General features: G+C 41.4%; 1 protein-coding gene across 1 annotated transcript in view; it reads left to right on the forward strand.

Moving 5' to 3' along the window:
- st6galnac3 (ST6 (alpha-N-acetyl-neuraminyl-2,3-beta-galactosyl-1,3)-N-acetylgalactosaminide alpha-2,6-sialyltransferase 3) overlaps nucleotides 1-22,666 on the forward strand; it is a gene marked incomplete at its 3' end in the record, with an annotated part of 104,891 nt that overhangs the window by 19,076 nt on the left and 63,149 nt on the right. Inside the window, exon 2 of the mRNA XM_083991668.1 lies at nucleotides 16,464-16,658. Within this exon, the coding sequence (XP_083847794.1) occupies nucleotides 16,464-16,658 (195 nt within the window). The remainder of the gene's footprint in view (nucleotides 1-16,463; nucleotides 16,659-22,666) is intronic.

Consider the following 22,666-nt stretch of genomic DNA (forward strand, 5'->3'; position numbering starts at 1 on the left):
TCAGTAATCCTGCACTGGCATTTGGCAAATTGAAATGGATTTTCTGTGGTCGATGTTTTTCTCAACAGAGAGACCCCCCCCGCCCCCCCCCACTCCCCTCCATCCTGCCTTCGCCCTTCAAACACAAGGAGACGGGGAGAATAATTGCCATTCTGCTGTGAAGTGCTTCATAGAAAACACAAAATTGTGCGTGTGGATGTGCAGCACCGGCTCTTTACTTTAATTTGTGATTGTGCACCGAGGATCCTCCGGTCGTCCGCTGCCCTGGTTTGTGGTTTTAAAGTTTAGGACACCTGTGGTGGATGGAGAGCAGCTGATTTATTACCACACAGTAGCTTTGTCCTTGTGGTCTCTCCTCTGCCCGGTGGCCATCTGCGACCGTGAGAGGCAGCACTTGAAAATCTCAAATATTACAGTATTTTTAAGCTAAAAAAAAGAAAAACTGCTCTTGTCCAGAGCGAGCAGCAGAAGTCATTCTCTGTGATTGGCTGAACTGGCCGCGAGACGCTCTGGCTCCATGTTTCCTCTAAATATAACCCTGGACAATAGAAGCTGTTGGTTTTATAGAACGGGGAACAGTCGCTTTTTTTTTTTTTGCCACATTTAGGCTCCATTTGGCCGTGAAGCACGAGTGAGTGGAGCAGGTGGTCTGAAAAATTGAGCTTCTGCATCTTCATAGCCAGGCTGTCGCTGTCTTTTCACACACTGCTCCTGATTTACACTTTATTAGCTTCAGCCAAGTTCAGCAAACACACATTCAACAGCTCGACGGCGATAAAAACAAACAGAAGCTCCCAGACAAGATGAGACTATAACACATAAAAATAGTGATAAAAACAAGAACGGAGAGGTTGAATGGAAGATAAATATCCATAAAAAAACAAACATTACCCAGTTTACATGTTTAAATGTATATGAGCTTTTACATCGCTACAGATATTGTGTCCGTTCTGTTCAAATTATAGAGGAGCTGAATAAAATTTCAGTTTTGGATCGGTTTCAAAGACTTAATGCATATCGGAAACCTTTTATCTGACCACACAGATAAAATCCTGCTGTGTAATTTAACAACACTAGGTTTGGACCTATTACATGGCTGGACGGTGTAATGAGGAAAAACTGTGGTGAAGTCGTCGTGTTGTATTTGCATTCTGCTTCGTGTCGCCCAGTTTCAACTCTCTGTGCTCACATACACAGTACATGAACACAGCTGGACTCCCAGTACAGCTGTTGCTATTTCAGACAATGGAACAAGTTGGAAGTAGTGGTGATTCTGTAAAGCAACTGGTTTGTCTAAAAAGTCACTTGTTGCCACTCACATCTATAACAATACTGCAGTGTAGAGCAAAAACCCAACAGACATCCAGATGAACTAGAAAATATCAGAAACCAAAATGACAGGAATGGCTACAAGTCTTCGAGTGCTTATCATCATTCAGTGATGTTTCACTTCTGATGCACCTGCCACAGTAGTTATATACTTATTTTGACTTATGATTTAGGCTTTTAATTGAGTTACAGCGCAGTACAGAAGTCTATACGCTGGTTACTGCTGTGACATTTAACAATCAAATGTAATAACAACATACCTGAAGAAACAGAAGTGACTCTTATGGTTGTTAAATAAATGCATTTTAAATTACATTTAGCAATGAAGTTTCCAGTCAGACATGGACCTCCTGTGTTTTAATTGTTACCGTCCTTATATACAGTACATGTTGTATATAATTAGCGAGTAGTCGAGTGCTTGTTGAAAAGGTAATGAAAGTACTTGAATATTAAAATCACTGAAAATGCTCTTATCTGATGTTAATATTGAATTATTGATTCATTCATGTGCACATCACTTAAATGTTGAAGCTGGTGGAGGTTTGGGTTATTTTAAAAACTTCATACTTAATAATGTTGTAGACTGCCCCTTAATTCATAATAACATGTCACCATTGTTAATATTAATAATAAGCTGTAGTTAATGATCAGGATACAAAGTAACAAGGAACTAAAACTTCTAAACAAAATGTTAAGTATTCTCCTAAGTTTTCCTTCATATTGTACCTGAGTAAATGTATTCCAGCGACTGTACTTTGCTCCAGTGGTTTAGTGGGTCACACGGCGTGTCGTCGTTATCCAGCTCATCTAATGAAATACGGAGCGTCACCGTGGGAGACGCGGCTTCCTTCAAGTGCCTCGAGGCAGAAATTGAGAGCGGTGTCAATCACTCTGTAAATAACTTCCAGTCACATGTAAAATCCCTGTCGGCTGTGTCTGCTCACACAGATGTTCAGGCTCTCATCCTCCTAAAGTGCCACAAAGAGCAGCTTTTTTTTTTTTTTTCTATTTTCAACAAATTCGTAACTTCCTCAACCTACGCAGCAGAACATGGAGCTTCACTGTGACTGTGAACATATGCTGTTGTTTTTATTTCTTTTATTTCTTTTCTTTTTTTTTAACCTCAACCTTAAAGTTTGTTGGCTCCAGAAGGGGAAGTGAATATTGCAGAGTGTTTAATCCTTTATACTTGTGGGGATTATGTTCCATTTGATATCAGATATGCATTAGTCAAATGGGTTTTGACTGCTTTCCCCACCACAGGCACGCATACGACGAGTACACGTGTGCTCACACACACATGGACGCACTCACACATTTATATTCATATCTGCTGATTTACAGTAAGTCTGGGATTTGCATTGTTAATGTGAAAAAAAACAAGTGGATGAGACGTGTGTTTTTCCCTATTGTCGCCTCCTGCTGAGTTTCATCCACATGAAAACAAACAGATTCTCTTTTTGGTCCCAGATTAAGATTTTCCTTTTTTTTTTAATGATGCTCTGTCTGTAGCATAATGATTCAGTATCATGCCACCAGAGCAGATTAGTGCTCATTTGACCTGGATTGAAGGATTTTCTTTTCATGTCACCGCTGATAAGGGTGATACAACACAAGTGGCAGCAACAGCAACAGCAGCAGCAGCAGCAGCAGCAGCAGCAGCAGCAGCAGTACAGGGACATGTTGTTATTGTACCACAGGGAGGAAACACCACGCACGTCAGGCAAATCTAAAGTTTCATTTGCACGGCACAGACATTTAAAGCTGCTCTCTAGGTCTGTCTTTTATTATTCTAGACTTATAAAACACGCCGAAGCGGACGAAAGCAGACTGGAGCTGCTTCCCAGCTGGAAACTGATCCCTGAACAGGGAGTTATCAACCCTTCAAAAAGGAAAGGTGGACGTATTATCATATTATCACATGTGCATCGTCGTCATTTCCTGTCCTTTGATAGAAAACATTACAGAATAGTTGGATTGGTGGTGGAGCTGGGTGATAGGGCCTAAAATAAAATGTCACACCACAACAGTTGCCACAGACTTTTGGCAACAGAAATGTAGCTTGTGATTGTGCTCTAAACCCGACAAAACCACTTCCAGACGACCGAGGAGACGGCGCCTTTTATTAGAGCGGGCTGCCATGTCGATGTTGATGAGAACACTTGTGTTACCACGAACTGTTGAGACTCAGAGAAGCGGTGGCGGCTCTGTACAGTAAATTACATTGAAGTGAAATTCGATTTTCATCTTTAAACATTGTCCTGAAGCATAAAATTGAATCAATCAATAAAACTAATTTATTGCCTAGCTGTAGTTGTTGGACTTCAATGGAGTACAAGAAGAACATTTAAGTTCTTTATCACTGTTTATGTAATGTAATATTGACATATTGCAATGATACACTTTCAGGGAAACTCCTCTCACACACTGGCTGCTCTGTGTCTTCAGAGTTTCTCCAACTCCATGTTGATGTTTGGATTTTTGGCTAATCCAGCAAATTAAATAACCCAACAAATCAGTGCTGTATCACACTGATGCGATGACATTATAAAAATCCAATATGTCCTAAAAGCTGCTGTGCTAATTGATTCGTGGCATCTCATCATAATACTGTAAAACTCTTTGAGATGACAGAGAGATAGCTGCTGCAGTGGTTTGGATAAATCTGCAGCAGCTGACAGATTATTCAGCGCTGCAAACATACAAAATACAACCAAGTGTCAGAAAATAATGGAAAACGCCCATCACCTTGACGTCCACTTTGTTTTGTCCACAATTGAAAGATATTTAATTTCCAAATATCACATTTGAGAAGCTGAACATGGTGAATGTTTGTTGTTTTTTTGCATTGTAAATCACCGAAAAGACTGATTAGTTATAAAAATTGTTGTTTTTCTTATTGTAAAAAGTTCCATTCATTATAGAGATAGATGACTTATACCCAAGCTCTTCTTGGTGTCGTATACAGTTTCCTCACCCAGTGTGTCGTATTTTATATACAACTGATTGACAGATTTCAGTTTCTGTCGAGGCACTGTCTTTTTACCTGTTGATATTTTGAAAAATATCATTGTTGATTTTGTGGATTTCCCAGCATGCAAGTTTAACAAGCCATTTTGTGAGAGGAGCTGGATTACCAGAGACGTGTTATTGCCTAAACAGACGACTGACAAACACCCTGCAAAGCGAAATGCAAATGAATGAGGTGGATTGTTTGTATTTGCAGAGGGAGAAGCCTTTGCATGTCAGAGAATAAAAACCTCCTGCTGCAGGAGTCTGTCTGGCTGATTATTATGCTCGGTAACTCAGCGAGGAATAAAAAGCGAAGGGGGAGTGGATGACGGGAGGATTTCCTCCTCGGAGCAGATAGAGGATCTCCACAGATCCTGTTTTTTAAGATGAAGGGAGGAGGTGCAGACGGAGATCCTCTGGTCCCGGCCCACTGCCACGGGACGTGCTGAGTGAGGTGACTGCCCCCTCTACTGGGCTCAGCAGGGACCAGCAGGCTGCACACCCCCTCCCACATGAGCCATGAACTGAGCTGCTGCTCGCTCATTCATAAGGCTGCAGTGATACAGAGTGCTGCTTTGTCTATGCATTAGTTCATTTTGCTTTGAACTTATTAGGAATTTATTAACTTATTGTTTGTCAGTTGTTTTTAATTTTTAATATTTTTATCACAACGTGTGCTCTTGTGAAGGAGATGTTGGATCTCAAGAGATTAATGACCTAGTTAAGTAAATAAATGAAAATCTGACAGCTGTTGTTACTTGTCAGATTATTAGATTTTTAACACATAATCAGGTGCCAAAACCTGCAGAAACATTACTCAATTATATAATATCCTTCTTTGTAAAGTTTGATTTTCTGTTGAAAGTCATAACTCTACTGCAGCAGGGTTTTAAAACACAGATATAGAGACAGAAGAGAAGGAAAAACTAATGCAAAGAGGCACCAGAGAGCCCCTTCTGTGCATCTCTGGATCTCTGGTGCATTGTGTACTGCTGCATGGCACAATAAGGTAATTAACACCCAATCATGTGCTGAGCTGTGTGTGTGTGTGTAAAGATGCTGAGCAGGCCCAGTTCTGATCTTGAATCAAGAGGAAAAGATCTAAGTGACTTTGAGGAGGGGTCGGAGACGCTCAGCTGACGAGTGTTTGAATAAGACCGAGGTGAGGTGACGTCTCTGCGTATAGATCTATGGGGGTCCGCCTTCAGTAAGTAGCTGAGGACAGCACATCCGATGACCGCGGCGCTCATGCGTTACCGAGGATATGTAAAGGAAAAACAGAGGAGCAGCTCTTCACGGGTGACTGAGGATGTCAGCGCAGGACGTGATCAGACTGTGTCAGGGAGAGCACGAGGCCCCGTCGACAATGACAAAGAGAGAGATATTACAGTAGGGGCGCAGTGCATAAACTCCTCATTATGAAGGTGATTGCACATTTGAGAGTTCAGCGGTGCAAAAAAAAAGAAGAAAAAAAATACAGAGACACTGGTCGACAGAGAAAAGGTGAGATGGTCAGAGGAGTCATCGCTTCAACATATTCTTGACAAGTGGGCGAGTGCATGAGTGGCAGACGCCAGGAGAGCAGCACAGGCCGCGGATGCTTGACCCCGACGACGAGGGCGGTCCATTGTTTCCATTATGCTGCTGAGGGAAGGAGGGGTTGGATGGTTCGGGTCCACTTGTCCCCCTAAGAGGAAATATTTCTATCCTGGTGGGAGTGCTCCTCCTCTCCTCCTCCAGGATGATGATGATGATGATGATGATGCTCTCATCCATAGGGGACGAGGCCTCGCTGGAGGATGTGACGAGTGTGTAAATGAGGTGAATCACGTCCTGTGGCCTTTCCTGGTCACCACATCTCAGCCCTGATGTGACTGGAGGTCACTGTGGTCTTCAGCATCTTCATCAAAACACCACCTGAGGGGGGAACACTTCACTGTAACACACTGAGAGGCTTTAGTTCAGTTTTACTTCATCATAAAACGTTGTCCTTTTTCGTGAACACTGATTTTATGTCATTTATAAACACAGTTGTAAATGTTTGATAAGCTATAGTGTGCTTAATAATTGTATTTTTCAATGATAATATTGTAATTCTTGACTAATTCAGGTATTACTTGTCATTTAAATACTTTATAAAACACGTTTAAATCATTGTATGTGTAAGTGCAGCATAAATGTTAATCTAAATAGTTTGTTAATTGTTTACTCTCACTTTATGAATGATCTTACGGAGATGCTATGATCTCGTACTACATCGTTTATCAAGTATGAAAATACAAAACACATTATAGATGAGCTTTTTGTATTAAACCGGAGTTAAACATTTATAATTGTGTTTATAAACGACATACTAACTAGTATCAGTGTAGGATGCTTTATAATTGATGCATTAAGTTATTATAAAGTGTTACCATAATATTTTGGAAGAATTGTTGAGTGAAGACACATGTGAAGCACGACGCTGTTCTGACAACACGTTGCGGTTTTACACATATTGTAATTAAAAAGTTAAAATCTTCTTACTGAAGTGCAAATTATAGTTTTCATCACCTCAGTTATTGACACAAAGTCATTAACATCACATTCACCTTGACAGCTACAGAAACGCTGCTCTCACATTAACTCTGAGGTGATAAAGGTGATAAAAGTCCTACAATATGCGGTATATAGCACCATGAAAGGGCCTTTAAGCACATTTTTTGCTGATAATATGTACGTTATACATACATAATTTTACTTAAGTGAGATTTGCACTATGAAGTTAATGATCTTCGCTTTCATTTGAAAATGAAATGGAAAGAAAACAAAGAGAGTGGATGTGTGATGAGTAAAAAAAAAACCCACAAGACGGCTCATGAATGGAGTTAATCACAAACCTAATCTAAATGCAATAACATCTACAAATTGTATTAATTCTCTCTCACAGTTCTCGTGGCACTCAGAGCTCCTGTGGGTGAAATTTGGAGGGGGAACTTGTGCGTGACCATTTTACCAGCAGCAAAGAGCCCCCGCCTCCTCCTCCTCCTTCTCCTCCTCCTCGAGGGAGAAGAATAGTTTGTTATCTTGTACTTGGATGACTTTTGAAGTGAGACCTTTGGTGGAAATGTGACACGAATGAAGTCGTGTGTCTGGACCCTTCGCTCAATCTCGGGAGTGAGCTCTTTGTTTATGGCCCCTCTCCTGCTGCCCTGGAGAGGCTGTGGCTTGGAGAAAGGAGGAGGTGGTGCTGGGGGGAGTGAGAGAAAAAATCTTGGTAAATATTTTCTCAAATGCCTTAATTGAAATTGGATTTTAACTGCTCGCTGGACCGTGGTGGCAAAAATCAGGTATCGGGGAGGTAGCGCTTTTGCATTGCAAATGTAATTTTGTTTTTTGTTTTTTTTTCCACCCTCCTTTGCCCGTTGCCCAGGAGGCACTCGAAAATCGCTACCAGATATGTTTTTTCATGAGCCATTTTCTTCAGGTTGAGCTTCTCATTATTCCAATACCCAGTGCGATTAGCTTTTTTTGGATTGAACTTCAGTGTGGTCCTGTTGTTTACGGAGCTGCAGCCCCCGAGTCTTTGTGGGGAAATTGTATTCTCTTCATGCCCAGATAGAGCCTGATGGAGGTGAAACTTTGATTGCACGTTATATATGGGGAAATAAACAGCTAATTTGCTTTGAGTTTTCATTCATCACACTAGTGAATGGGGCGCTACTTGTTGATCGTTCTGTAATTCACAAATTTATTGCCTATTTGGTGTACATTAAGTGGGAGGATTGGTGCCGTGATTGATAGAGAAACTAATGTTTGGATGTTTGTTTTCGGATCATCTCTGTAGGGACCAAAGGGTGAGCAGAAAAACGTTATATCTTCGTATTCAACATGCTACAACCACAGCATAAAAATACACTGGGAATGAATATTATTAAAGGGATAGTTCACCCAAAATTCAAATTTCACTCATTATCTACTCACCCTCATGTCGACTAAGGGCTGGGAGAAGTTTCAGAGTCCTCCGTGCTTTCTCTGAGTTACGGGGGGCTCAGCGCAGCACTGCATGTCCATATAAAGGTTGTGAATGGTGCTCACTTTTCTTCGTCCAAAAAGACACACCAAAAAACATCCAAATACCTCCATACTGCTCGTCTGTAATGTCCCTCGTGGAAGCCCCGACATGAGAAATTGTTCCGAAAAAAATTAGATAAGTCTATGTTTTAAGCTTGTTTGTAGCGGAAGCTCCCAGTGTCTCAGTTCACTGCTCCTCCGGCGGAACAATTTCTCATGTCGGGGCTTCAATACAAGAGGGACATTACAGACGAGCAGTATGGAGGTATTTGGGTGTTTTTTGGTGTGTCTTTTTGGAAAAAGAAAAGTGAGCACCATTCACAACCATTATATGGACAAATACTGCTGCGCGGACCCCCCTGTAACTCAGAGAAGACATGGAGGACTCTGAAAATTCTCACAGCTCTTGACATGAAGGTGAGTAGATAATGAGTGAAATTTGAATTTTGGGTGAACTATCCCTTTAAAGGCAGGGTCTGTAGGATTTTCCTAAAAATCAAAATAGATATATATATACAAAAGAAATCCTGCTTAATCATCACCTATGGGCGTCTACATGTACTCTTGTGTGGTGGTGACTGTGTCTGCAGACAAACTGCAGCAACAAACCTACAGACTCTACCTTTAAAGTGCTGAGTAAAAGGAATAAGACATGAAAGTCCCCTCTTTCAGTTATTATTAGACACAGAGGTCATGTTGCCTGTAGTGATTCATCAATCAACAGATTAGTTGATCGGCAACACTTTTGATAATCATTTAATTGTAATAGAAAACACCAGATTTTCAAATTGTGAATATTTTATCCTTCATTTTCTACCAGATGAAACATTGGCTTCATATTTTTCACATTACATATAGAAAATGATCAACTCAGTCTTTAATATTGGAAATAATCACTAGTTGCAGCTTAACTGTACATTTAAAGCCTGTGGGGAGTTTATACTCTACAAGTTAAGTGTATGTTTGCTCAGTTGTTGGATCATGATTATAGACTCTCAAAATTGCCTGTTTGACATAACGTGACACTAAACCAAATACATTAAAAAGGTCTGTGTGGAGACTTTAATCAGGTTCTGACTCTGGGAAAGTAGAAAAAAAAGATTAAATTCCTTTAAATTACTGCGTCTCTTAAGTATCTCTCTGACCAAATCACACACATCTAGACTAATAAATCTGATCTCCTTTTGATAACTAATGTAATAACTTGTAATGAGCCCTCCGGTGAACACCTCTGTTATAGGCAATATAAAAAATATATAAAAGTCAAATACAGCATAAAGTCACAGAAAATGAAAACACTGAGGTAAAAAAAAACAAGTTTCTTAAATTTGAGCTCCTTTTGTTGCTCACATTCCCACGCTGGCTGCGGCTGCGGCTGCTCACTTTACGATGGTTCAATTAGGTCATTGCCACAAATGGACGAGGAGGCCATCAATAACTTTCTGCTAGTTTTCCTGCTGTCTGTGATCCGCTCACACAAGCTCACCGCAGGAGAGACCAGGGAGAACATTATGGCTCCCTGGTGTCCCGGGTCCCGGTGATCCCACACGCTGTGTCTGCGGACTGAGATCAATACCTGCTCGGGGAGTATAGGTTTTAGCACCTTTTAAAACTATAGCCCCTCCAGCACCAGAAAGCCTCTTGGTCCTGGTGTGTTAAAGGGATAGTAGCATTTTTTTTAAAGTGGGGTTGCATAATCTACAAATAGCCCCTAAGTACTTTAATTGCAGTAGCAGACTCTCTGCACTCCTCCCGTTAGCAACGCCCTGCCCAGAGATTTATAACATACATTGTTGTGAATGGACCCAAAGAAACGGCCTATTTTCGCGGCCTAAAAGGGGTTTTACCTGAAAAAAAAAACACAGTTCCATTGTTCACTATAATATAATTTTTTCCAGCCCCTCAAAGTGCAGGAAAAACACAGTTTTTATTTGGACTTAACCAACTTATGTATCCCTCCACCCAGGGTTAGCGCCCGCCGATCAGCAGTTGGTTAGGTCCAAATAAAAACTGTGTTTTTCCTGCACTTTGAAGGGCTGGAAAAAATTATATTATAGTGAACAATGGAACTGTGTTTTTTTTTCAGGTAAAACCCCTTTTAGGCCACGAAAATAGGCCGTTTCTTTGGGTCTGTTCACAACACTGTATGTTGTAAATCTCTGGGCAGGGCTATGGGCTGGCGTTGCTAACGGGAGGAGTGCAGAGAGTCTTCTACTGCAATTAAAGTACTTAGGGGCTATTTGTAGATCATACAACCCCACTTTTAAAAAATGCTACTATCCCTTTAAATGAAACGTCCCGGGGCCACTGGCGGCCATAAGTGGCACCGCAGTTAATGGCCATCATTGTCTGATTTGATGGTCACAAACAAGGTCGTTGCAGCTGCATATGGAGTCGTATTCCTCAAGCAAAATGTTTTAACATTGACCGAAAGCTCTAATGTTGAAGCTTTATGGCCGCTCCGCTGCGTCTCTGCTGGTGTTAATGGTCTCCCATCCCCCCCCCCCCCCCCCCCCCGCTCCACCACCGCACCGCTTCCTCGGCGTCGGGGGGCTTTCAGCTCCTCTGTCAAACGGCTCAACAGGCCGACTCGTGATCACCCTGATGGATGGGCCAACCGGTGAGGGGAGTGGTGGAGCCTGCATGGCGCTGGGAGCTGGTGGAGGTTCAGCGCCCTGCTATAGCCCACGCAGAGCCTCCAATCGCCTCCAGACTTTGACACATTATTTCCCCCGTGATTTGTGGCCAGATTGAGGTTGAAGGAGACAAGGAAATGTTCCGTCCTCATTAGAACAGATGGATGTTGCGGCGCCGCGGCTCGAGCCGAGGGTTGTTTCTTATTTTTTTTATTTCTCTTTTCTTTTCTTTTTTTCAGTCCACTCTTGAAGAACCATCTTGCTTCATAAGGGATTGGTTTCATGCTCCATAATGGACTCTTGATGACTAGCTATTACGGCACATTTTCAGAAAATGACCTGCCATTTGTTTTTTCTTCTAGAACGGCGGAGAGCGAGACTGAAAAGTCCCTTCAAGAGAGCGACGAGTTATTTTGTAAAATACTTAAAGTATTGAGTGGCAATGGAGAATTTCTCATTTGTCCCTTTTGTGCTGCCTCATACAAGATCAAAGTTGAGACCCCTCTGTTTGTGATCAAAGATGGATGGTAATGCCACGAAATGATACGTGATGTAACACGCATGCAATTGGTAAAATGCGCTTGTCAGGGCAGCAAATGGCCACCGTCTTTTTCATCCACCCTCCACACCCCCCCGCCCCCCCACCACCACCACCACCACCACCGCCGCATGTTTGATCTCGTCTCTGAGAAGCGAAGCCTCCGGCTGCTCCCTTGGGATGTTTGATGTTGGAGATCAGAGCTGGTGGTGGTGCAGGCACTTTGGCTGTGGGGGCTTCACCATTATGTCGTGCCACATCCAATCTTCTCACCATCAGATAACTTCAAAGAATCTGTGAAATACCACCTTCCTAAAAAATCCAGAGTTCCCCACTGGTGTTGTCTGTTAGATTAGCAGCACGTTATTGAAGTTTCCTGGAGGAAAGAAGAAAAAAAACTGTCTCTGACTCCACAGAAATCTGTCATCACCTCACACTCTGAGATGGTGTTACACGCCGCAGACTTTTTTTTTTATTTCATCTCCGTCTGATTCTTTCTCTCCTTTGTGCATTGATCTCCAGCGCTGCCCTGCCGATGGCTCCTCCTCTGTGAGACCTTTCTGTGTCCTCCATCTCTTATCCATTATTCATCACTCTCTCTTGCTCTTTCTGCCGGTGCAGTAATACCCCTCACCTCCAGACCATCATTGTGCAGTTTCTCAATGTATGGAACAACGCCGTCTCAGCTGTGGCTTTATCGCTAAAGTAGATTATTATTATATTTGTGCACACTAGACAAAAGCCGTGGCGGCTCAGTTCAGGCCCTGTGCTGCATTCAAAGGTGTGGTAGGGGTTGGGACAATGTATCACCAGCTGTGGCATCATTACCGTTGCATCACACAGTGCAGCTTCTGTCACCATGACAACATGTAACTTTTTTCACAAAACTTGACATTGGTTTTTATCCTAGGCTGTATAGGGTTGCAGATGGATTTAGTGACATGTCTTTATCAGTATTTGGGAGGTCACAGCTGTATGAATCATCATTCCAGAGGTGGTTGTAGTAGGTTGTCAACTATTCAGCCGCCACTGGGATTTAAAATGACCTCTCATTACTGGACTGTACCAAAGTGATGCACGAGTGGATTAGCAGCATTTTACTGTTGTCGATCCACGAATTTCAACTTGTTGATTTTGGATGAAAAGATACAAAAAATTTTGTTTGTCATTTCTTGATGTTTCCCTCTCTTTTAATCAGCAACCTATTACTGTTTTATAGTTTTTATTTAAAGCTGTACAGAAAAGAAAATTGAATTGGAGCCCACTGTGGGTCTTAACATTAGTGTAATAACTCATCTATCAGATGATGTAGCCCAAACTTTGTGCAAAATTCTATTTTTGATTAAATCCGGGATGAAAGTGTGGTATTTTTTTTCCGCATTGGATAATGCAGGTACACGGATTATATGTCAGCCTGCTCACGATTCATCAGCCACTGATATTGGATCCGTCATCCGTCATTCAAATGTCTGAGACACACACACACACACCGAGCTCGGTCTCACCCCAAGCTTTGAATATCCCGCCCGCTCGATAACGACCAATCAAATTCGTTTTCCTTACTCGGGTAAATTTGTGCGGCAACTCGTGACAACTCGGCGCCACAAACAGGACAAACGGCCATTTCTGTACACATTTAAATGTAAATACAAATACCATTTGGTCAACAGCATTAAAAAGTGTTCTTTGTTTCTGGAGGGGTTGTTGTCATCAGAGACCAAACCCTGGCTTTAACCCGTGTACTAAACCACAATGCTTTTGTTTTATTTTAAGTTATATTTTGGGGACATTTTTAGATTTTTGGGGGGAATAACGATTGGTAAAGATCATCTTGGTCGAGAATTCAACCATCGATCACCGCTTTGGACTACGCCAACATGCCAACATTTAACTACTAGCGAGCACCCCATGAAACATAATGTGTAAAGTAGGGATGTCACGATTATAGATTTTCTTGGTATGATTATTGTCAGAGAAATAATCACGGTATTACGATTATCACGATTATTATGCATCAATAAATTTCACAGCACTATGAATGTGTAAAATCAAATATAGTCAAAATATAATTACATTACTAATCTCTTAATATAGGACCAGTTATATTTACAGTAAGTCATTAATTGTCATCTATATCAAATGTTGAAGTTTATTTTAATCATTTTTTTCACAATACAAATGACACGCTAACATTTAATTCCTACTAATTCAGTGTTACTTTAGATAAATGGACCAGTATCTGTGCATTTCTGGTGACCCTCAATCAAGATGCGCAAGCTCAGTTATTTTTATATGCTGCATTTTATTTGAACATTTTTTGAATTTATATTCAAGAAAGGGAAAGTATCGAATATAGTTGTTTAAGATTGTCTGTGGTGTTTTTAATCATAAAAAAAATCTATTTTTATCAGAATTTTTTTTATCAATTACTAGACATTACAGGTGACCCCATTTGAATTGGTGGCGACCCCACGTGGGGCCCCGACCCCAAGTGTTGTTGTTGTTTTCATTACCTGCAAGCAATGCATCTTGGGATAGGTTAGACCATGACTGATCCACCTGTTGATGCGTCCTTGTCCAGAAGAAGAAGTTTGTGTATCTTGGTCATATTTGTAGGAGCCTTTGAAATGGGACAGTGTGTGAGCGTCTTTGAAGGAGTTTCAATTAGCAGAGATTCAGTGTAAATCTGTGCAAATGGACGATCTGAGGAGGAGGAGGGATAGAGAGATCTCATCATGCTCGTCACATCTGAAGTGAAGGGAGGAGGTCGCCGTGAGTCGTCTGTGTTCAGTCGAAAACTGAAGTGATTGAATTCAACACTGTCTTCTCTCCACGTTATGAGCTTTCTCCGCCGCTCCGCAAACGTCTCTCCTGACTCTGACAGAGCTGTCGTCTCAAACAGTTTCAAAGTGACCTGAGCTGATGCACTTTTATCTACCAACTTTTTTTTTAATACTAAGTTTAAAAAGTCAGAACATAGCACCTGCGTAGGTGTGGACGAGGTGTGTAGCTCACATTCGTCTGCCGCAGCATCTACAGCAAACTGACTGAGAGACAGAGACAGATCCAGACAATAGTGTTCAATCTCCGATAATCAGCGTCAGTTGTAACGAAGATCTGAGTAAAGCTCAGACACGCTGACAGAAGTGATCTGTACCAGTGATTACACAGCGAGTGATACCACGGCTTCCGTCGACATCTAAGACTCGTGGAGAGAAATTAACCAAGTGGTGAATGATCTGAACAAAAGCAGCAAACTGTCACAAAGTCAGAAACACGACCGGGCTTAGAAGAGACAGTCAAAGCACACAAACGTCAACTGTATCTCTGGAGGAGAAAGCGACTTGACTGAAATCTCTTCAAAGACGCCTCTCAATTACTCTGTTTAGTTGCATCAAGTGCACATGCAAAGTAACAACAGAGGGAAAAAAAAGTAGTGTTGACAAAAATGACAGAAAAATATATTCAGAAGGAAGAAAGATGTAATACTTTTCTCCTGGCTAATGTCTATATTTATATACAATTTGAAAAAACCAGGGTAACTTTTGTCAGTTAACCACCGCGCTATACCGAGAATATGTTTTATAAGTGAAATACTTGAACTGAGGCTTTCTCTTCTTTCAACTTAAAGAAAATCAAATCAAGCTGCAGATTTGATTTCACAGGTTCAGGATGTATTAAACTCTCCTTTTAAGAATCACATCACTGTTGGATGCACCACGTATTTCCGCTGCCCTGCTTCTTTGGATCGGTTTGTACTGAAAGTTGAGGATGTCACTCGTTCTGTGACGAAATCGTATCATCAAGTTTTATGCAGCTCACAATCCTGCACCGTGAAGCTTTCCTGCAGTGTGATAAAGCAGGGGTTCCCAAACTCTTCCATGCCAAGGCCAAGAGACTCCTCTTGAAGGCTTGATGTCAGGAGCAAACCGCCATGCCAACATAACGAACAGTTTATGATGTCATGAATGATATTTTGACTGGCAGGCAATTGGAAAGATGAGCATGGCAAATACAGTTTTGATAGGTTGTATTATTATAAATTATTAGGCAAATGCAGAGACTGCTTGCTGAAAAACTGCCCCTGACGGGAACGCGTATCAGCGGTTTTGCATGAATTTACCTTGAAAGCAACTCCGTCTTGTAACATAACGTTATTATCTCATAGCGTGGTGAATGTGCAGGTCACAACTTGTCCACCAGAGCGTTGTGGAGTTGTTGGATTGTGTATTTGATGAGTTTGATGAGGGAAACCAAGAAATCCCATTAGCCTCCATAGCGTAGCTCTGAGCAGCTCGCGGCTCTGCTCCGCCGCACTAAAAATAGCTTGCACCGACAATTAAAGGTAACAAACCTACTGCTATGACTATAGGGATTATGGCAATTGGCCAATTTTCCAAAATGTTGAACTATCCCTTTAACAACATTAAAGCAGATGACTGGTTTTATTGTTTCTGATTGTTTAAGAGAGTTAATTCTGAATAATTTTCTGTTTGAAAAATACAGAAATCAGTCACAACATCAAATACACCGGTTTGATACCTGAACTATATTGTATATAAAAAAACTGTGCTTTAGAAATATTCTCCAATCATCTGGTCGTTATATTGGCTGTTTGTTATTAAACGCTGTGTGTTGTTTTAATACAGGATCTAACTGTTATTAAACAGAGAACTGTATTTGTCGGCTGCAGCAGCTGGCAGATTTATGATGCAGCTGGAGCGCCTCTACTCTATTTGTTTACTCTTCGATTCAAACTATTAAGCTCCTGACAATGAAGAAATGAAAATTAAATTCTGATTAAAATGCTCCGGCTCATTTTGTGATGTCTCTGCGTTTCTCTGACTCGTCCTTAAAAGCTTTTTTTCTCTCTCTCGCTCTCTCTCTCTCCACAGAGGAAGTCTGTCATCGCCACCAGTCTGATTGTGGTGGTGTCGCTCTTCGTGGTCGTGGTGAACTACTCGGAGAAGCCGTACTTCCTCCTGCAGCCCGTCTTCGGCCAGACGTTCAGCAGCCACTGGATATTCTCCAAGCAGCCGTACAAGGCCTTCAAGCCTCACCTGGGCTACGTCAGCATCCCCAAGCAGGAGGTGAGGGGCGCTACACACACAACACAACACAACACAACACAACACAACACAACACAACACAACACAACACAACACAACACAGTCACAACACAAGCCCAGATGAATAGATGCACCATGTGTTGTTTTTTCACCTGAAGTATGTCATTTTGGTTTGTTTTTTTAAAGGGATAGTTCAACATTTTGGCAAATTGGCCCATTGCCATAATCCCTAGAGTTTTAGGAGTAGGTTCGTTACCTTTAATTGTCGGTGCAAGCTGTTTTTAGAACGGCGGAGCAGAGTCGCAAGCTGCTCAGAGCTACGCTACGGAGGCTCATGGGATTTCTTGGTTTCCCTCATCAAACTCATCAAATACACAATCCAACAACTCCAAAACGCTCTGGTTCACCACGCTATGAAATAATAACAGAACGTTACGAGACAGAGTTGTTTTCGAGGCAAATGCAGAGACTGCTTGCTGAAAAACTGTCCCCGACGGGAACGCACATCAGCGGTTTTGCATGAATTTCCCTCTAAAACAACTCTGTCTGGTAACGTTCTGTTATTATCTCATAGCGTGGTGAATATGCAGGTCACAACTTGTCCACCAGAGCGTTGTGGAGTTGTTGGAGTGTGTATTTGATGAGTTTGATGGGGGAAATCCCATTAGCCTCCGTAGCGTAGCTCTGAACAGCTCGCAGCTCTGCTCCGCCGTTCTAAAAATAGCTTGCACCGACAATTAAAGGTAACGAACCTACTCCTAAAACTCTAGGGATTAATGTTGAACTATCCCTTTAAGTTTTGTATTTTGCGCTGCTGATTTTTACTTTCATTAATCTCGGCAGAATAATCAAGCCAAAGTGGAGCCGTCACACACAAAGTGACTTAAATGTACTATACATTACTGTGAAATTACTCTCACAACACAAAATCAACAACATCTTACGCTGTTTTAGTTTGTTATGTCACACTCACTTTAGTGTGTAAATAACAAATTACCGAGGACATTACCTGGTTGTTTGAGGACACTTCTGCTCAGCTCAGCCGATTGATCGAGCGTCTGAAACCTTCATTTTTCCACAGACACAACTCAAGGAGAGAAAGCATCTTTTTTGTGTGTGTGTTCACGGCGGTGATATGTTTATAGAGTTATACAAATAACTGTCTTGATTCTCAGAAAAGAGACCCCAGAGAGTACAAGAGTACGAGTACATAATCTGCACTTAGAGAGAAACTGGGATGCAAGAAACTGAACAGGCAAACAAAGAACAAAGGGTCAGACTGAGGCAACCCCCCCCCCTCCTCTCCTGCACAGTAGAAAACACAACCAGGCTCAGAACAAAAATAAAAAACTGGAACACCAAGGCACATGGTGCAAAGACGATCTGGAAGTGGACCGGTCTGTGTGGGGGGGAGGCAGCGTCTGAAACGACTGCAGATTAAAACCATGTGCACAAACAAACAACTGGACTCAGTGAATGAAAAAACCCTAATGAGCAGAGTGAAAGTCAGGACCGCGACAAATAACAAAGCACAACAACATGTAGTGAAATGATGGAAATAAACATGACAGCTGATAAATGGTGATGAAGGACAAAGTGGTGATGCTGCAAGCTGAGAGAGTTTTTATTGTTATTAGTAATTAGTGTGTGAGAGAAAATAACTAAGAGCTGATTGACATGAACATTTACCACAGTATATTCTGCAGTGTTGGGAGGGTTTACTTTTAAAATGTATTCCCTGACAGATTACTGATTACATGTCCTAAAATGTAATCTGTAATGTATTTGGATTACTCAAGTAAAGTAATGTATTCTGAATACTTTCTGGATTACTTTTAGATTACTTCAAAATGAGTGCCTTTAACTTGCTTTAACCTTTAATTTGTTTTAGAGAATGATCTTACACATGATCTTATACATTAGGCTACCGTGGCTCCTTTAAACTAAAGCATTAATAAATGTTTGAATTTGTCAAACCACAGTTTAATTTGTTAAGATTTTTTTTTTAAATAGCCAATCACATTAAATTAGTAGGCTTAGGCTATATTAAAACTGAGCAGCTTTCTCTGCTCTACAGTCCAGACTACAGCCCCTCAACCTCTAATACTGATGCAGAATGCCCTTGAAAAAATACACAATTTAACATCGCTTTTGTTTGGGTGTGTAGGACAAGCAACATGATGATATTTTGAAAATAAAGTCATGAACGACAATTTGAATTTGTTTTTGTTTTTTAAATAAAGTGCAACGCCAATTTCTTTTGGATCGCATCCAATCAAGGCAAGATAGAAATGCATAACAAAAAATGGGAAAAACTGACTTTTGAGTGAAGGTATACTAAGTAGTTACTGTTAATTTAATTTTAGTAGTTTCACATCCTTTTTTTATTGTAGTTTTGTTCTTTAGTTTAGTTTTATTTTCTTGTGCGTGTTTTTATTTTTTATTTTTTTTTCTGTCCTGTTTTGGTCATCATAATAATAATAATAATAATAATAATAATTCATTTAATTTATATAGCGCTTTTCAATAACCCAAAGACGCTTACAAGGACACAAAAGAAACAGGGTAGAGACATACAGGGGGAGACCAGGGAGAGACAGTACACAGTGAGACATTAATGAGCGAGGTGATGGAGAGACCGGCTATGGGTAGGGGAGGTCGTAGGCTTGGGAGAAGAGGTATGTTTTTGTTGTATGTTGTGTTGTTGAGTCTGCTCTGTCTTTTGTCTTCTGTCTGTTTGTTTATTGGTCAGTGTATTGTCGGTTTATACATTGTATATGCCTGTTCCCATTTAAAAAATAAATTAAAAAAATAAAGTAACGACAGGAGCCACTGTACCTAAACTCACTTCTCTGCTGAAGTTGGTGTGGTTTTGGAAACAGCGTGACGTTGCTGTTAAACTATGCTCATTATAAACATCACGACAGTCCAGGATCCTTTTAACAACGTGATCCTGTCACAGTTCATTCATGTTGTTTGCCAGAGACCGGACATTGAAGAGGAATATGCTGGGCATCCTGATTACATTACCAAAATGAAGCCAACTTCAGCAGAGACGGCCGGCACTTAACCCTCCTTTTGTTATAACTTCGCCACAGTGCAACAAGTGTCTGCACAGTCAGTGCAACCTGCGTGTAGTGCGATTGGCTCAAGTAATCCAAGTAATACATTTTTCTTAAAGAAAGTATCTGTATTCAGAATACACCAATTTAAACTGTAACTGTGATGGAATACCATTCCTCCCCAACCCTGATATTCTGTATTTCTTTATTTAGATCGCTCCACGCAGCAGGATCCACATCCACACACAAGAACACATGTAAAAACTTTTAATTTCCAACCTCTGACGTTCTACAATTAACCTTCCTCCGCTCGTCTTGTCTCAGTGTGAGTGTTGTAACACCGCTAACCTTTTCTTTTATGGTGCATTTATATTCTATAACCATCCATTAACATTAACCTTCCATCACACAGCATCCACGCCATAATGAAGCCGTATTCAAATGCACTCATGCAAATGCACAGCACCTCCTTGAGGATTTTTTTTTTTTTTTACATTTATTTTATTAGGGGTCTCTGTGATGGATATGAAAACGCCTGTTTGATGTCTCTCGTGTGCGTTATTTCTTTGTAATTTTAAACACCCGTGTCCGTGATCCCATTCTTCATCCTTCCTTCAAACAGCTCTGTGCTGTATATTCCCCGCACAGTTTATGGAAATTGAAATATCAAAGCCTTTTAACTCCCACCACATCAAAATGTAAAAAACCAAGCTGTGTATTTGTTATTTGGGGAGGCAGCTGGCGAAAAGAACTGAAATCGTGCTCATATTGGTGGAAATGGAGTAGTCACGCTGGAAAATCATGCAGAGAAGCGTGCAACGTTTCCGGTTGACGGGGGGTGGGGGGGTCTGCGCTTTCAGTTTGGGGCGGCGATACATCTGGAGTTGGAGTCGCAAACGCATACGTTGGTCCTTCATGCGAAGTGGATGCCTCATATTCCGCAGTCTGATATTGGCAGATTAATGCGAAGCGTCAACCCCCCTCTTCCTCCCCCTCCTCCCCATCTCCGGAGAGTTTCATCCACACAACACGGGCCCAGAGGCAATCATGTCTTACACCAGTCTCTACGTCTGCACCTCCTCCTGCCTCCAGACAAGCCTGCTTAAATCACTGCCCTCTCCTCATGGATATTTATGCAAATCATAGGAAGAGACTGGCACTTTCTGCAGCATTAGGCCTCCTCTCGGCTCGTGTTAACCCACCAGTGTGTGTTTTCAGCAGCAAATCAGATCGGGCGGCGATCGGCCTGACTGAACGTGAGCGCCGAAAGCGTTCGTTGCTCACGCCTGAAAACTTCTGACAAAGGATGGACAGAATTGCAGAAGTCTGGTCAAGGTGATACGCGCATGCATGGTGTCAGAAGTGATTAAGTCCAGGATGAAATCCCGCTGTGCGAGCTGTCAGCCTGTGTTAAGCACACAGCAACACCTTAAGAAGCAGTAATATTTCTCCCCGGACAGTGAGGCAATCTTACCTGATCCACAGCGAGGTGTCATTTGAGGTGTTATAAACCTCTCGCCGGCATGTATAATGCATAACCCGGCAGCATGGGAATGGTCTGCCTTATTTTCCTCATTTGATTGAGTCTGTCTCCAGGTGTGATAAATTGTTCCCGCTCTGCTTTTCAGGAGAAATAGAAAACATTTGTCTTGTGGCACTTTACATTCATGCCTCTGGTCTATCAGAGCCGGAGACAGAAACTCAATATTTTCATTTAGACCTGAAAACTTACAGGCCCTTTGAAATGTACACAATAACCAACATGGAGGAAAAGTGCCTCTACTTTCTTTTGGATGATTTCCATCTGTTGGTAGATCCAAGGCTCCCTTAGCACCAACCAGCTAATTAGCTTCGAGCTAGTTGCACCATTAAAACTCGAGGAGTTCCTCGGCTGGCGAAGGCCTCAGTGATGTGTAAATCAGTAAACAGGGAACATCTGTAGAAGCCTTATGATCAAAAGCATTAAACTGGGGGAAACAGGAAACCGCTGCAGCATCAGAAGCTGCAACACAACTTCCAAAACACAGATTTTAATAGAGGAGCCACATGGTTCTGCTAAACCAACAAGAAAATGAAAACACGGCTTTGTTTTATTTATGCATTCACAAATAGAGACACATGTTCCAGAGGTATTATTCCTCTAAACTAGATTGATTGGTATTTTGTATTTCATTTAACTTAATTGACATTTTGCTTCTTAGCCGTTTAAACTAATCAATGATCAAATGTCAGGTCAGATATTGTTTATTATCCACTATATTAACCTCCAATAAACAGGTTAGCTGTCATTTGCTTTGTTAGCCACACGTCTAATCTCTTAACATCCCTTTTATGGAGACATGTGACTAAAACTAAGCAGATAAACCTTCACATAGTTATCTGAAATAATTCTTTATTTTTTCACCATTATTTTCTCTAAGATGACATTTCACACACACACACACACACACACACACACACACATGGAAGCTGCATTTCTCCAGTTCAGCACAGTGTGTTTTTCTCCGACAGGAAGAGCATTCGGAGTGAATCACTCTCCAGCACCATCCAGCTAATCAATGAATTTTTAAACACAAGGACTTCCAGCTCCCACCGAGGCGTCTTACACTGGGACTTGGCACGTTAGCGTAATAATTATTGCTTATTAATTAATCGTGTTTAGAGCATTTTAATGAACGTCAAGGTTAAGTTCACATCCCGGCGGTGCAATTTAATGAAGACCGTGTCCCCGGAATTAAGCCTGCTTTTTCTTTTTTTTTTCTTTTTTAAATAACCCACTTTATTTTTAGCACACTCATGCATTAAAATCTGAGGCTTTGCTGTGTGATTCTGTGCTTATCATGGAGTGCCAAATTTATTGGGATTATAAAAGTGCTCTCTGTTTTCCGATTATGGCGGCGCGGCACACTGAAACAGCTCCGCCGTCGTGAATGCGAGGCTGAAATGTGAATCACAGCTGAGTGGAGG

This window comes from Trachurus trachurus, assembly GCF_905171665.1.
Source record: "Trachurus trachurus genome assembly, chromosome: 17".
Classification (NCBI taxonomy): Eukaryota; Metazoa; Chordata; class Actinopteri; order Carangiformes; family Carangidae; genus Trachurus; species Trachurus trachurus.